General features: G+C 41.2%; 1 protein-coding gene across 2 annotated transcripts in view; it reads right to left on the bottom strand.

Moving 5' to 3' along the window:
* Window positions 1-15052, bottom strand: part of SNX9 (sorting nexin 9) — a 94235-nt gene that overhangs the window by 56860 nt on the left and 22323 nt on the right. For both annotated transcript variants that reach the window (XM_037895053.2, XM_043544257.1), the window contains exon 2: window positions 3067-3153. In XM_037895053.2, coding sequence (XP_037750981.1) covers window positions 3067-3153 — 87 coding nt within the window. The remainder of the gene's footprint in view (window positions 1-3066; window positions 3154-15052) is intronic.

Raw genomic sequence — 15052 nt, 5'->3', positions numbered from 1 at the left:
GCTAAAGAACAACAAGATACTTAAGGCTTTGCAGCCTTCATAAAAGAAATTGACCAGGGTTGATAGCAGGACAACATGACCTGGAATAAACTGGGCCTATTAGAAATCGAAGCGTCTCTCAACCACCGGTTGTACAATGAGCTGATTCATATATGCTAAATTAGGCCTGTGTATGCTAAAGAATCTCTGTTGACCTTCAAATTTCTGAATCTCAACTGTTTTAATATATATTCATTTTCAGCATATTAAGTGAAAAAAACAAAACCAAATAAAGTTTATATGCAGATAAATGGTGATTTATATTGATGACAAATCTTCAATTACATCTGACTGAAGGGAAATTTATATATAAACAAAGGCCCAGTTAACACTCCCTGAAACAGTTTTTGAAGGTTTTTGTTTGTTTGAATGATCTGATAATATTTACACACAGGATGTCTGGTCAATGTGAACCAAGCTAAGCCACTGAATAAGCAGTTTCCTGAAGTTCTAAAAAGTCTTGCACTATCTTTTGAAAACACTTACTGTTGCTGCTCTCCAGCACCCTATTCTTCACCAGGGCCCTAACTCTGCAAAGCATTTAAGCAAGTGCTTGAAATTAAGTACATAGTAGTTCCAATGACTTCAATAGGAATTATAATTTGCTGAAGTGCTTTGATGAACCAGAACTCAAAACTTAAGGCCACCTTTGATTGGTGCACAAGACAGGTGCTTGGACATTAAGGGTATGTTTACATTGCAATGTAAGCCCTGAGTTAGTGGGACTCGAGTCAGCTGACCGGTGTTAGGGAACCCTGGCCTGGAGGTCTACATCAGGGGTGGCCAACCTGAGCCTGAGAAGGAGACAGAATTTACCAATATACATTGCCAAAGAGCCACAGTAATACGTCAGCAGTCCCCCATCAGCTCCCCCCCTGCTCCCAGCACCTCCCACCCACCAGCAGCCCTGCCAATCAGCGCCTCCCCTTCCCTCCCCATCAGCTGTTCTGTGGCATGCACGAGGCTCTGGGGGGGAGAGGAAGGAGCGAGTGCATGGCAGGCTCAGGGGAGGGGGTGGGAAGGGGTGGAATGGGGGCAGGGCCTGTGGCAGAGCCAGGGGTTGAGCAGTGAGCACCCCCCGGCACATTGGAAAGTTGGCGCCTGTAGCTCCAGCCCCGGAGTTGGTACCTATACAAGGAGCTGCATATTAACTTCTGAAAAGCCACATGTGGCTCTGGAGCCACAGGTTGACCACCTCATCTACATGGTATTTTAAACCTAGGTAAAGGCTTTTCTAACCTATGCTCGAACCTAGGGCTCTGGCGTCCACACTGCACCGTAGACCTGAGTCAAAGTAACCATATCCCAGAGTCCCTAATGCCCACCCCCACACCTGGCTACTCTAGCCCTAGGACCATGGTGCACTGTGGGAAAACTGTACTGCCTATTCTGCACGTTATCGTCAGGAAGAAGCTTGCTTTATAAAAGTCATGATCGGTTTGCTCTCCATTGCAAACCCAGGGGGCTCTCTGATAGCGCGCTTGCAGCTCGGTGATCAGAAGAGAATGGGTTAACACTGACCTGAGCTGCTGCCTTTTGCAAAGAGGGGGTGGCTTCCATTTTTAACAGAGTAAATTGCAGATTGTTGAGAGAGAGAGAGAGAGAGAGAGAGAGTGTGTGTGTGTGGGGGGGGGGGGGGGGGGGGGGACTAAGGAAGTTGGCTCATGGAACTGTGGGATACTGCTGGCTGACTCCCAGGACTTAAGTCAAGCAAGGCTGCATCTACACCACAAAGCAACAGGGCTCGTACCCTGGGGGGTCCCAGCTTAACTCGAGCTCAGACCCTCTAGGGGCCTGGACCCCAAGTTCGAGCCCTGGGTTAGCGCAATTAAAGTCTAGACATAAGGGGGGTTAGACTTGAGCCCAGACCCAAGCACAGGCTTACACTGCAGTGTAGACATACTCTAACTTTTTACTCTTAGCCTATAACCTGAACACTTCAGTATCCCAAAAGAAAAGGTTTTCTATAAAACCTGATAGAGATGTTCTCATTACTTTTTATGGATGCCAAATTTCAATCAAAGTGTTTGTACAGAAGCAAAATCTATTCCTACAGAGTTTCAACAACCCATTATAGAGATTTACTATGAGACTATGGACTAACAACAATGGCCTAACAGCAAAAGAATAGTCTTTCACCAGCCAAGATGAGTGAAATATAAAAACATAAAAATACATACAGCATAAATAGTAAAGTGTGAATTAAAAATATTAATATTTTTGCAAGTGTTACCAGTAATTCTGGTAGAGAAGATTTAAAAATTTTCCTAAAATCTGACTGATATTTAGTTAGGAGTAAAATTGTTGATTCTGCAAAGACTTACACTTGTAGAGAGCCTCATACCACTTGAATAGTCCCATTAAAGTTAATGGAACTACTCAGAGGGCACAAAGTTTTGCATAAAGCTTAAGCTTTTACAAGATCAGAGCCTTAATATTCTCTCCCACTCCATGAACACTACCCTAACAATAAACGGATCAATTAGAAACAGAAGTTTTGCTGTGTTAAAGCCTGCATAAATTGGTGTCTTTGCATTTGGACAACATTTAGATTTGAATGTGAAAAATGTTTTAAGTTGAAATTCATCAGTATTTTAGAATGACCATTTAGATACAAACAATAATCAATGCAAAAAGAGACTACATAAAAATGCTGAGTAACTACCTCAACCCAAAAAAGACAATAAATTCAGATTTAATGGTGTCACTATCATTAGCATGTTCTTGTGACAAGGCACTAAAGTACAGATGGTACAAGAGGACAATACTGATCAGAGACCACTAACATGCCTAGGTACAGAGGAGTAAAGTCATGCCTAATTGTGCTCTGAGCTTGCTTTTATTAATTTAAATTTACCATTACTGGAATAATCTTTTGCATTTAATTTATTTGCCTTTACCCTAGAAGGAGGAAGGGAGACTGTGCAAGAGCTTTCCCATTAGATGCCACTCAGCCTCTCTTTTCAGCACAAACCCCTAGAAGTAGGTCAGTGCATTGTAGCCTGGTTTCCATTTGATTTCTCTTACCGGATTGGTAATTATGATGATCTCCCCTTCATTAACTGTCAGCTCATTGTTTCCAGGTTCAGCAGCAAAGTCATACATCACCCGAGCCTATGGGCAGAAAGAATCTATTTAAATATTCAGCATTCACACTGGAAAATATCAGCAGAACTTCATGATTCATAACCAGTAAGAGAAATGGTTGGGTGGGAGGAAAGAAGGGCGTGGGCCGAGCAACACAAATGACATATCACACAAATCTTAATACAATGTGCATTTGAACTTGACAATGTCAATGCCAAAATCTGCTTCCAGCAAAAACTTTAAAATGCATCCAAAAACAAAGCCACCCCCACAAATCAGGATCTGTGATATATCCCACAAATCAGGATCCGTGATATACAGCTTTCTGCAAAAGGCAAACAGCAATTATCTAATTCTACAGCCAAAGCATTATATCTCAGCAAGCAGCCAAATGAACCACTGTCTGCAGCATGCAGGACCTATTGGTAGAACTAAAGTGAGAGCCCATACTCTGATTTTTAGCAGATCTTCTTTCAGTGCTAGAGGCAGAAGAAAATCAGTTCCCCGAATGTGCTATTCTGTAGGAAACACTTCTACTCTGACTCATGTAGGACGACTGTTTTATGAAGTGAGCATTTCCAAAAGAGGATACAGAAGTCATTCATCTGAAGTTCTTACATGTTCAGGTAATCACAGCTATACATAAAGCAACATGAAACTAGATAATCTTACAATTCATTTATTGTGATTGTTCCTCTTGTAAATTAAAGGAAATAAATACTGAACAATACGAGTTTTAACTTAAATAGAATACACATCCCCAAAGTATGTAGACAGTGCTTACCCATTAGCCTTTACCTAACTGTAGTTCAACTTGGTTTTTTACAAATTAACCTAAGTTACAATTTTAGTAATACACAAACATTTTCTGATGAGAGAGTTAAGGTTGGTCTGTACATATCAAGCACAACCACAAAAGCATAGAAATGAAAAGTTAGATTGAGTTTAAAGTTAACTGACAGTACCACCCCTCTGCTCCACCAGAGAGGGACACCTCACCACTGGAGCTACCATTAATCACACCAAAACCTGAATTCTACCACCTCTAGGGATGTCAGCCTTCAGACAACTCTTCCACAAACTTACCACCACCACACGAGACCAACCAAGATAGCTCACAAAAAAAAAATCTCACTAGGTACACATTTTTGGCCCTTTACAGTCTTTTTAAGGCAAAAAAATTGTAAAACTCCAAATTAACTTTTTAAAGGCAGTTTTTAATTGCTTAGAACTCGGAAGCCAATTAATAGGATTTGAAAATACTGAAAATTACAGTTTTACTTACATTATGTGCCAAAATTTGGAGCAAATAAAACTGTATTTTGCATAAAGAAGGGGAGTTATTAATCCATTTTTACTGCAAAATAGAACGCAATATTAACTATAGCATTGCACTGGTTCTGCCATAATGCTGAATAAGGAAATGTTATATTTTTATAAAATGCTTCAAGTTGGACCCAAAAATGTATTGCTAGCTATTCTATCCACACAGGATCATAACAATGTAAGGCTAGAAAGGATCTCAGGAAGTCATCAAGTTCAGCCCCCCTGTACTGAGGCAGGACCACATAAACCTAGACCATTCCTGACAGGGGTTTGTTCAACCTGTCCTTTAAAACCTCTAATGATGGGGATACCACAACCTCCCTTGGAAGCGTATTCCAGATCTTAACTACCCTTGTAGTTAGAAAGTTCTTCCTCATAGCTAACCTAAATCCCCCTTGGTGCAAAGTAAGCCAATTACTTTAATAGCCCTTAACATATTTGAAGACACATTATCGTTACAGTCATACAGAACTCCACCTATATTACTACTTTCATTTTCTTCCATCAAATTCCCTTTCCTGAATCTTTACTCTACATTTAAGGCAGAAATATAAAAATAAATCAAATCTCATTTTTCTCTAACTTTTGAAACAGATGTTGAGATAATTTGAGGACACCTCCTCATCCCCGTAACATCTTGAAGGAGGTTTTAGATCAAAATTTTAGCCTACATTTATACATATTCCATATATACGGACATATTTGACATATTTAATCCTTATCCCCACCAAAAGTACCAATATTTATTTACCATCCCCAACTTCTCTTCACCCCTACCAACCTCCCATTCCTCCCCCACAAAAACAAACCCAACAGGAAAAAAGCCACCACAATCCACACTAAACCAAAAAGCTGTCATTTATAAAACACTCCCTCTCTCTACCTATGGTGCTCATAGGGGTGCACAGATAATTAAAGTACGATTTGCTCCGGTGGATGTCACTGTAGAAGTGCCAAGCAGCAGTAAACACAGAATACTAAAACATATTTAATTTAGAAGGTCCAAATTAGTACTGTTAACTGTCAGTGTCATGTCATACCTCAGCTGTTTAAAAAATTGTAGCCATGTACAAAAGCCTTTTCCTGTGGAACTGAAACAAAACAGGAAAATAAAGTTAAAAAAAATCCTAGGTGGCTGGTGTGCTGAGATCATGGCCTGTCATGCTGACCAGTAGTGTCTTTGTTTCCTTGTACTCCCTTGTTGGTCTGTCTGTATCCATTTGTTGTCTCTGGTCTTATACTTAGATGCTAAGCTCTTTGGAGGCAGGGACTATCTTTTTGTTCTCTGTTTGTACAGCACCTAGCACAGTGGGACCCTGGCCCATGACAGGCTCCTAGGTACTATGAAAATATAAATGAAATATAATAATCAGTCCATTTCCAAGAGGAAATATTCTTTTTGCAACTAGCAAGTTATTCATGCAGCAGCTTCCAGTTTTATTTGTGTCATAAGAACGGCCATACTGGGTCAGACCAATGGTCCATCTACTCAGTATCCTGTCTTCTGACATTGGCCAGAGCCAGATGCTTCAAAGGGGGTGAATGGAACAGAGCAATTTATTGAGTGATTCATCTCCTGTCATCCAGTCCCAGGTTCTAGCAGTCAGAGGTTTAATATCTTGTGTGTAGGAATTTATTTAATGGAAAGAGAAATCAGTCTTTTAAAAAAAGATAAAAATGGAGTAATGAAAGTTTTTGGATGCCTAAAGTATTCTTCTATGCCAGGTTCCTAAAATGTGTAGGAAGAGAACAGTTCCACTTCTGTGAGCCTGAAGTCCACAGCAGGGGAGCAGTAGTAACACAAAACTTGTCCCTATGAATGTTTCTTCTCCTGTAAACAATGTATTGTCTTTATAGAGATTCTATCCTATTCCTCCCATTCTTACAAGTTTAACAGTAACAAATGTGTAACATGCAAAATATAAGCTTTGTTATTCCTAGAAAATCACATACATCAAACTGTATGAACACTGCCATATACTGGGAGAGAAGAATTTATGCCTTGTCTTCATTGCTATAAAAAGGTGTTGGGTATTTTTTTGCTTGTTTGTTTTTACTGCAGGGTAATTAACATATGACATAACCCAAGGTTAAAAAAATAAAAAAAATAAAATAAAACAGCAATAAAACTAGGTACGGTCAGCCCTATAACTCCACCTACAGTTGACCTCACTTAGTTTTACCTCAACCCCCCTTCAAGACTTCACTTTACTTTTACCTTCTGGAAAAACTAAATACCTTGTCTTTCACTGTGTTTTTTAGTCTTGGGATAGCTCATGTGTTTGTTATCCTGAGGTAAAAAGTGCACCATTTAGCAGTGAAGACAAGACCTCAGAATAGGCTAGTGTAAACATGTTATACAAAAGTGACGCTCTTCATTAGGAAATGAGAACAAGTCAACTTGAGCTTTGCCTCATGGCATCTCCTGATAGCCAATTACAGATCTGAATAAATAGATGATGTTTTGTTTTTTTGTTAGGATACGTCTACACTGAAATAAAACCGCTGTGGCTGGCCCAGGTCAGCCGATTCGGGCTCAAGCTGTGGGTCTATACAATTGCAGTGTAAAGGTTTGGGCTTGGGCTGGAACCCAGGCTCTAAGATCCATGCAGGTGGAGAGCGCTTTTAGAAATTACATCCCTATTGAGCGCATTACCCCACCATGTAGACAAACCCTAAGGCTGCACAATATGACTCCAAACAGAAAGCAGAGGACGGGAGAGCAAGAGAGCACCAGCACAGAATACTGGTGTAACACATGGCTTTGTGGTCATTATGGAGGCATGCTAGCATCCCCTCAGATTTTGCTCTCATATCCAACCTCAATTTGAAGATTCATTTTAGCGGTAAAATTTCTCATGGTTAGCGTCAGTACACATAGAAATGTTTCTGTAAAGTCTAAAATAAAATATAAATTAGTGTTTTAAGTAGTTACACTTAGAGAGAAGCAAAAATGGGAAAACAAAAAACATCATATGGATTTGAACCTAATCCTATGTCTACATAACATGAAGATTACATCAAGCTATTAAATACTCTTCTGCTTTAATCAAGTACACCATTCTTAAGAAATCATGTGTTCTGGGCAAATTTGATACTTACTACACACTACGGGGAAATTTTCCCCTATGAATGGAGATTTTCAGCACATCCAGATTATGTTTTGCAAGCCTAACTTAGATGCAAGTGATGCAATGTATAGCCAGAAATGCAGGCGTTAGTAAAGATGTATATAAGGAAAAAGATTTGCTGTGTAATTTTAGATTTGTGATGTACCCTGCATCCACTCCCTGTTTGATCCTGGCCAGCTTGGGCACAGTGTTTCTGTATGCCAAATAAAAGGTAACTGAGTGACAAACTCCAGAGTCAAACTGCGTTTTTTGTAACTGAGTGGAAGAGGGTCTCAGGGGAGCCCAACAAAAAAAGTGTAACAATTCAACTGTTACAGGAACTTCTAGGCACTCAAACATTTGCTTAATGGATTCAGAGAAGGACTGGCCATAATATAAAATCAATAAGTGATTCCTGAATTAGTCCCCAAATTAATCCAATTAAATTTAACCACAAGCTGTATATTTATCATATGCAATATATAGTTAACCATACACAACACTAACAGAAATTCTTCAAGTAACCCATTCCTTTGGGGGAGGGAATTTTCCTTAATTTTACCCACTCTTCCTAATTATCACCCCTCTGTACTATCCTAAGTGCCTCTCCCTCCTTGATATTTACATTGTTCATCCATCTGTGTAAACTGTTATGTTGGCCCTTAGCTGTCACTTGGACACAGAGACAAGGTGAGTGAGGCAGTATCCTTCCCTGGACCAGCTTCTGTCGATGAGAGAGACACTTTCGAGCTTACACAGAGCTGTTCTTCAAGTCTGGGAAACATACTCAGAGGAAGCAAGCTGTAGCTCACGAAAGCTTATGCTCAAATAAATTTGTTAGTCTCTAAGGTGCCACAAGTCCTCCTTTTCTTTATACTCAGAAGCTATGTCTACACTGCAATTAAAACCCATGGCTGGCGCGTGCCTGTTGAATCGGGCTCACAGAGCTTAGGCTAAGGGGCTGTTTAATTGTGGTGTAGACTTTCAGGCATGGGCTGGAGCTCAGGCTCTAGGACCCTGAGAGGGTCCCAGAGCTTGGGCTGCAGCCCAAGTATCTACATCACAATTAGAACACCCCCTTAGCCTGACCCCCTGCAAGCCCAAGCAAGCTGGCATGTGCCAGCCACAAGTTTTTAATTGCAGTGTAGACTTACCCAAAGGGTCACAGCTAAATGCAAGGCACAACAGATTGTTTAGCGTAAGTAGTTAACACACCTTTCAACTGACCATCCTTTTCTTTCTGAGGCCACATCTATGCTAAGGGCATTACAGTAGCCTCAGAACGGGAGGGACCTGCCGCCCACCCAAAGGATACTGACCAAACCCCAAAGGACTCCAAAGAGTAAAGAGGACACCTGAAGGAGAGAATTGTCTGCACATGTTCATTGTTTTTCCATCGGTCTGTAAATCTCTTGTGCTTTCTGGGAAGAGAAGAGGGGGAAAGAAAGGAGGGAGAGAGCATTTAAGACGTTTCTTTGCAAAGCCTGTGTGTTCCTTACTTTATCTGCCATGTATCCCCAAAGGGTTAAATGATACACCAGAGTGCCCATGAGGCTGGAGCTCTGGAGAGAGTATGTATAAACTTCTGGGGAAACTTAGGGAGGTTCAGAATTGGTCTTCAGACCTTAGGGCAGCTAGGCTGCAGGGTCCCACCATTTCACAGAGGGGTGCCAAACAGAGAGAGTCTTTCCCCGGGGACAGGTTTCAGAGTGGTAGCCGTGTTAGTCGTATCAGCCAAAAAACCCGAGGAGTACTTGTGGCACCTTCGAGACTAACATTTATTTGGGCATAAACTTTCGTGGGCTAAAACCCACTGCATGCATCCGATGAAGTGGGTTAAGCCCACTTCTGGGTTTTAGCCCACGAAAGCTTATACCCAAATAAATTTGTTAGTCTCGAAGGTGCCACAAGTACTCCTCAGTTTTTTCCCCAGGGAGTGTACCTGAGAGGCCAGAACTAGAGACTATGTCTGGATGCTGCTCAGATCCACTGGTGTTACGAACATGTGGGGTCGAAACATTGGGTTCCATACAGCAGACTGGTGACAGTCCACTAGGGAAACTCAGCCAGGGCTGTAACAGCAATATTAAGCATTTTTAGAATGCATGTTATGTTCTGAATCCCTAATAATGAATTTGACAAAGCCAACATAAAACACAACTTTGATTTTCACCACACACACACACCCCGTTAAAAAGCAAGAGTGAGCAACAATACATTTTCAAACGCAAATGGTGTTTGCGTGTTATGGGCTATTTCAACCAACTTCTTCAAATTCAAATTCCTTTACATACAATCTATGTATCCTCCCCCCCTCCTCAACTTGTATCATTGGATTCACTTCTTGCATCTTGAATTAACTTAGACTGCAAATAAAGCTGGACAGAAGACAAATTCCTTTTGGCAAAGCATTTTGAGATTTCAAAATAAGAACGAAACCAACAAATTTCAAAATTCTCTGCAACAGAAAATTTTAAAAAATTTGTTTCAACTCAATCAAAATGTTATGATTTTGACTTTTTTCATTTTATCTTATAATACATTTAAAAATTCAAAATGAAGTAATTTCAAAACAAAAAACCCTAACTGTTTCATTATAAAAACGTCTACATAGGATGTCTTGATGTTGCTGGAATTTTTTCCCCTGATATTATTTCCAGTTTTTTTCCAAAATGAAGTTGCTGTGAAATCCAAACCATTTCATAAAGTGTTTCAATTTCAACAGAACCACACTTTCCAATGGAAAACGGTTCATCCTGTCAAAATTTTCCAACCAAATCCAACTGCAAGCTCTTCAGGCCAGTTACCAGAGACCTTCCTACGTGTTAGTATGGGGTCTAGCACAATGGGACCTAATCCTGATTTGGGATCTATTGGGTACCACAATAAAAAAAAAAAAAAAAAAAAAACCACCACCAATTATTCTGCAGCACAGCATCATCACTAGACTTTATTCATTCCAATCAGGAGATATCAACCTAAACTGTATTTGGAAAAAAAAATACTGGAGTACCCTTTCCTCATTTACAGGCATGTCAAATTGTAGTATGAAATTGATGTCATTTTCAGAAATTCTGAATATCACCACCAGTTTTGCTTGGTATACCTATAATGTAGTAATAAGATAGCGCACTAGGTCTTTTATTGGTGTGACTGATATGAACATATTTAACCTGTAAAGCATTTTGAGGTCCTTCAAAATGAAAACCATGATACAGAAATAAAAGTTATTAATCTTCTGCTTGTATATAGTAGTATGACTTTTTAATCCATATTTTGATTTCTACATACCCACAAGTATTTTAGAACTAGACAGACTTTCTCCTGCAAAATTATAAATTAGCAGCAAGATGTAAAAATATAACTGAAATCAAACACATGTGGGCAGATCTGAGGCTACAGAACCACAACTGAGGCTATGGCTACACTACAGAGCTTGCCACTGTGCCCCGGTAGCGCTGTTAGTGCAGATACTCTAAGCCAACAGGGGAGAACTCTCTGGTCAACTTAATTACTCACCTCCGGCAAGCAGTAGTAACTATGTCGGCGGGAGAAGCTCTCCCACCAACATAGCGCTGTCCACACCGGCGCTTAGATCGGTGTAATTTACATCACTCTGGGAGAGTGGCTTATTCACAACCCAACATAAATGGTAGTGTGTACATAACCTGAGTATCTCAAAGCTTATGGTTTCAACACAAATGTTAAGGGAAGTTGATTAGTGATTTTTGAAACATCTAAAATTTTTAGTGCAAGCTTGTAAACTATTAGAATGTATTACAAGAAAATCATCCAGGAGTTTTGCAAACATCACCCTGAAGCTCTAGGATCATCTGTCCTTTGTCTCAGATTATAGATTTAACAGGCAGTGAAACAAGAGAACATTTTCTTTTGTACATTAAGTACCTTCAAGTCTTTTGCACAGAAATATGGATAAGGAACTTTTGACAAGAATGATTCACATGACAGTTAAACACATTTCATCAGAGTCTACAGTATTATTTTCTCTTCTTACACCTATGCAAACTCTGTTTCCAAAAGGCAAGATTTTGGACAACTTCCATCTTAATGGTTCACTATACATATCCTAACTTTTGCCATCAAGCTATGTAAAAATGGATTCATTTTATTTTTTAAAAGTTAGTGTGTTAGTTTTCTACCCAATACACTACAGTGGTCTAACAGGGATTAAGTATGAAGGACTAACAATTGAGCGGCAGACAATTGAGAACAATTCCCAAAATGATCACTTTTTAATTGCAGATGCATAGACCTAATCTAGCCAGGCTCCTGCCAGCAGATTTGAGAGACTGGGCTCTCAGCTCCCCACACTGGTGAGGGCACACACCACTGACCCAAGGAGGGTAGTGTGGACATGCACCACCACAGTAATTACTGCAGCAGCTGTAAGTCGACCTATATTAGGTTGACTTAGGTTTGTAGTGCAGACATACCCCCAGGGTATGTCCACACAGGCAAGTTTCTGGGCCACAAGTTATACCACTTTTATTAAAAAGCTGGAATTAAACCGCTGTTGTGTGTCCACACTGTGCTCCTTGTGACGCTGGAGCGCATCCACATTAGCGGCTCTTGCAATGACAAAGACAGCAGTGCATTGTGGTAACTATCCCACTGTGCAACTGGCCACAGGGTGCTTTGGGAAGGGTTTGCAATACCTCATGGGGCAGGCACACGATGCAGGTTTCCCAATCCCATTGTTCCATGGGCATCCTACTCCATTGCCAGCTGCTTTTCAACTGAAGTGGGGCGAATGTGTGACAGGGTGTGTGTGTGTGTGTGTGTGTGTGTGTGTGTGTGTGTGTGTGTGTGTGTGTGTGTGTGTGTGTGTGTGTGTGTGGAATGGGGGAGAGAGACAGTGTTTGGGGGCCAGAGTGTGTGTCAGCATGCTGTCTTGTAAGTTCAGACAGCGACAGGAAGCAACTAGTCCTGAGGCAGAGGGAAACCCTGACATCAGCCCCGCCTCCCTCCCTGGGCTCTCTGCACAGCACTCTCTCTCACTCTCCCACCCCCACACACCCCTGTGTTCAACAGCACGAGCATTCCACATTAATGGTTTGCTTTGTGTCCCAGAGCAGATCTGCACAGCATGCAAACGCTGTCAGAAACTACAGGGCAGAAAGCAATCAAGTGTCTACACTGGCAGTAGAGCTCTGGAGCCTCTGCGCAAATACCCTTACGACTCTCGTCAAAGTGGTTTTTTGCAGCGCTGCAACTGAGGAGTTTCTGCACACAAAGTGGCTTGGCAGCATGTTCAGGTCTGCCGTTTGAGCACAAAAAGTTGTCTACACTGGCAAGTTTCTGCGCAGTAAGGCAAGCCCTCAGTCTTCCCACTCTGCGGTTTTTAAAGGCTAGCCTCAATAACTTGGCTTTTTTGTCCTACATTTTGGGATTTTTACATTCTCCAAATGAAGAATGTTGGAGAAAACTGGCTTCCTCTAGGATGCAGTTACTCTTTGTTCTCCCCAGGTAAGAGCCGCTCACATGCCGATAGTCCTTAACAATAGGCTACTTTTCCTTGTCTAGGAAGGACTTGCTTAAAGACTGGTCAGCAATGGTGGATACACAGACCTAGAGGCATTCCATGATACAGCAATCATCATAGTAACCGTCTCTTAATATCAGCTAGAATTCATAGGTTGTACAGACAGATTACCCAAATTATTAGGGGGTAGCCGTGTTAGTCTGTATCCACAAAAACAACTGGGAGTCCGGTGGCACCTTAAAGACTAACAGATTTATTTGGGCATAAGCTTTCGTTGGTAAAAAACCCACTTCTTCAGATGCATGGAGTGAAAATTACAGAAGCAGGCATTATTACACTGACACATGAAGAGAAGGGAGTTACCTCACAAGTGGAGAACCAGTGTTGACAGGGCCAATTCGATTAGGGTGGATGTAGTCCAAAAATTGATGAGGAGGTGTCAATTCTAGGAGAGACAAAGCTGCTTTTGTAGTGAGCCAGCCACTCCCAGTCCCCATTCAAGCCCAAATTCATGGTGTTAAATTTGCAAATGAATTTTAGTTCTGCAGTTTCTCTTTGAAATCTGTTTCTGAAGTTTTTTTGTTGAAGGATGGCTACTTTTAAATCTGTTATAGAATGTCCAGGAAGACTGAAGTGTTCTCCTACTGGCTTTTGTATGTTACCATTCCTGATGTCCAATTTGTGTCCATTTATTCTTTTACATAGAGACTGTCTGGTTTGGCCAACGTACATGGCAGAGGGGCACTGCCGGCACATGATGGCATATATAATATTAGTAGATGTGCAGGTGAATGAGTCTCTGATGGTGTGGCTGATGTGGTTGGGTCCTCTGATGGTGTCGCTAGAATAGCTATGGGGACAGAGTAGGCAACGAGCTTTGTAACAGGGATTGCTTCCTTTGTAACAGGGATTGCTTCCTGGTCTGTGGTGTGTAGTTCCTGGTGAGTATTTGCTTCAGGTTGGGGGGCTGTCTGTAAGCGAGGACTGGCCTGCCTCCTAAGGTCTGTGAGAGTGAAGGATCATTTTCCAGGATAGGTTGTAGATCGTTGATGATGTGCTGGAGAGGTTTTAACTGGGGGCTGTATGTGATGGCCAGTGGTGTTCTGTTATTTTCCTTGTTGGACCTGTCCTGTAGTAGGTGACTTCTGGGTACCCATCTCGCTCTGTCAATCTGTTTCCTCACTTCCCCAGGTGCGTATTGTAATTTTAAGAATGCTTGATAAAGATCTTGTAGGTGTTTGTCTCTGTCTGAGGGATTGGAGCAAATTTGGTTGCATCTTAGGGCTTGGGGAGACGGGTACCCAGAAGTCACCTACTACAGGACACTTCAATCTTCCTGGACAAAAGCAGCTTTGCCTCTCCTGGAATTGACACATCCGATGAAGTGGGTTTTAGCCCACGAAAGCTTATGCCCAAATAAATTTGTTAGTCTCTAAGGTGTCACAAGTACTCCTCAATCTTTTTGCTGATACAGACTAACACGGCTACCACTCTGAAACCTTTAAAAGTCTGGTGTTACAAAACAGTATGCACTAATCTAAGGCAGACAGCAAGGAGTGTAGTTAAAGATATGTTGTAGAACAATAACTGATCAATGGTATTTTTCACATTAAAACCAGACCATATGGAAGGAAATGGGTTCATCTGTTTCAACCATCTGTTAGAGGTTAGAAAACTGATACCACCAAGAAAGCAGTTAGTTCCTCCAGGAGAGATGGCAATGATTGTTTAAGGTCTTAGAGTTACTTTGAACTGAAACAGTGTTATTGTCATGAAATTCCTATAGTCAGTGCTGGCCTTTATTTTGCAGTCAGTTCTTGAGTGGAGTGGAAGAACTCCTGAGCCTTAGAGCTGAGCTCTTCCCAAAGAGCTTGTAAGCAGCTTTTCTGTCACTTGTTACTGCCCGTTTCATTAGTTCTGATTTTGCACACAGACTCAGCTCTCTCATTGCAAGCAATATCCCAAGGTAGTAGATGGCCTGGGCCAT

The sequence above is a fragment of the Chelonia mydas genome, chromosome 3 (genome assembly GCF_015237465.2).
Source record: "Chelonia mydas isolate rCheMyd1 chromosome 3, rCheMyd1.pri.v2, whole genome shotgun sequence".
Lineage (NCBI taxonomy): Eukaryota > Metazoa > Chordata > Testudines > Cheloniidae > Chelonia > Chelonia mydas.
This window is presented reverse-complemented; position numbering and strand designations above follow the sequence as displayed.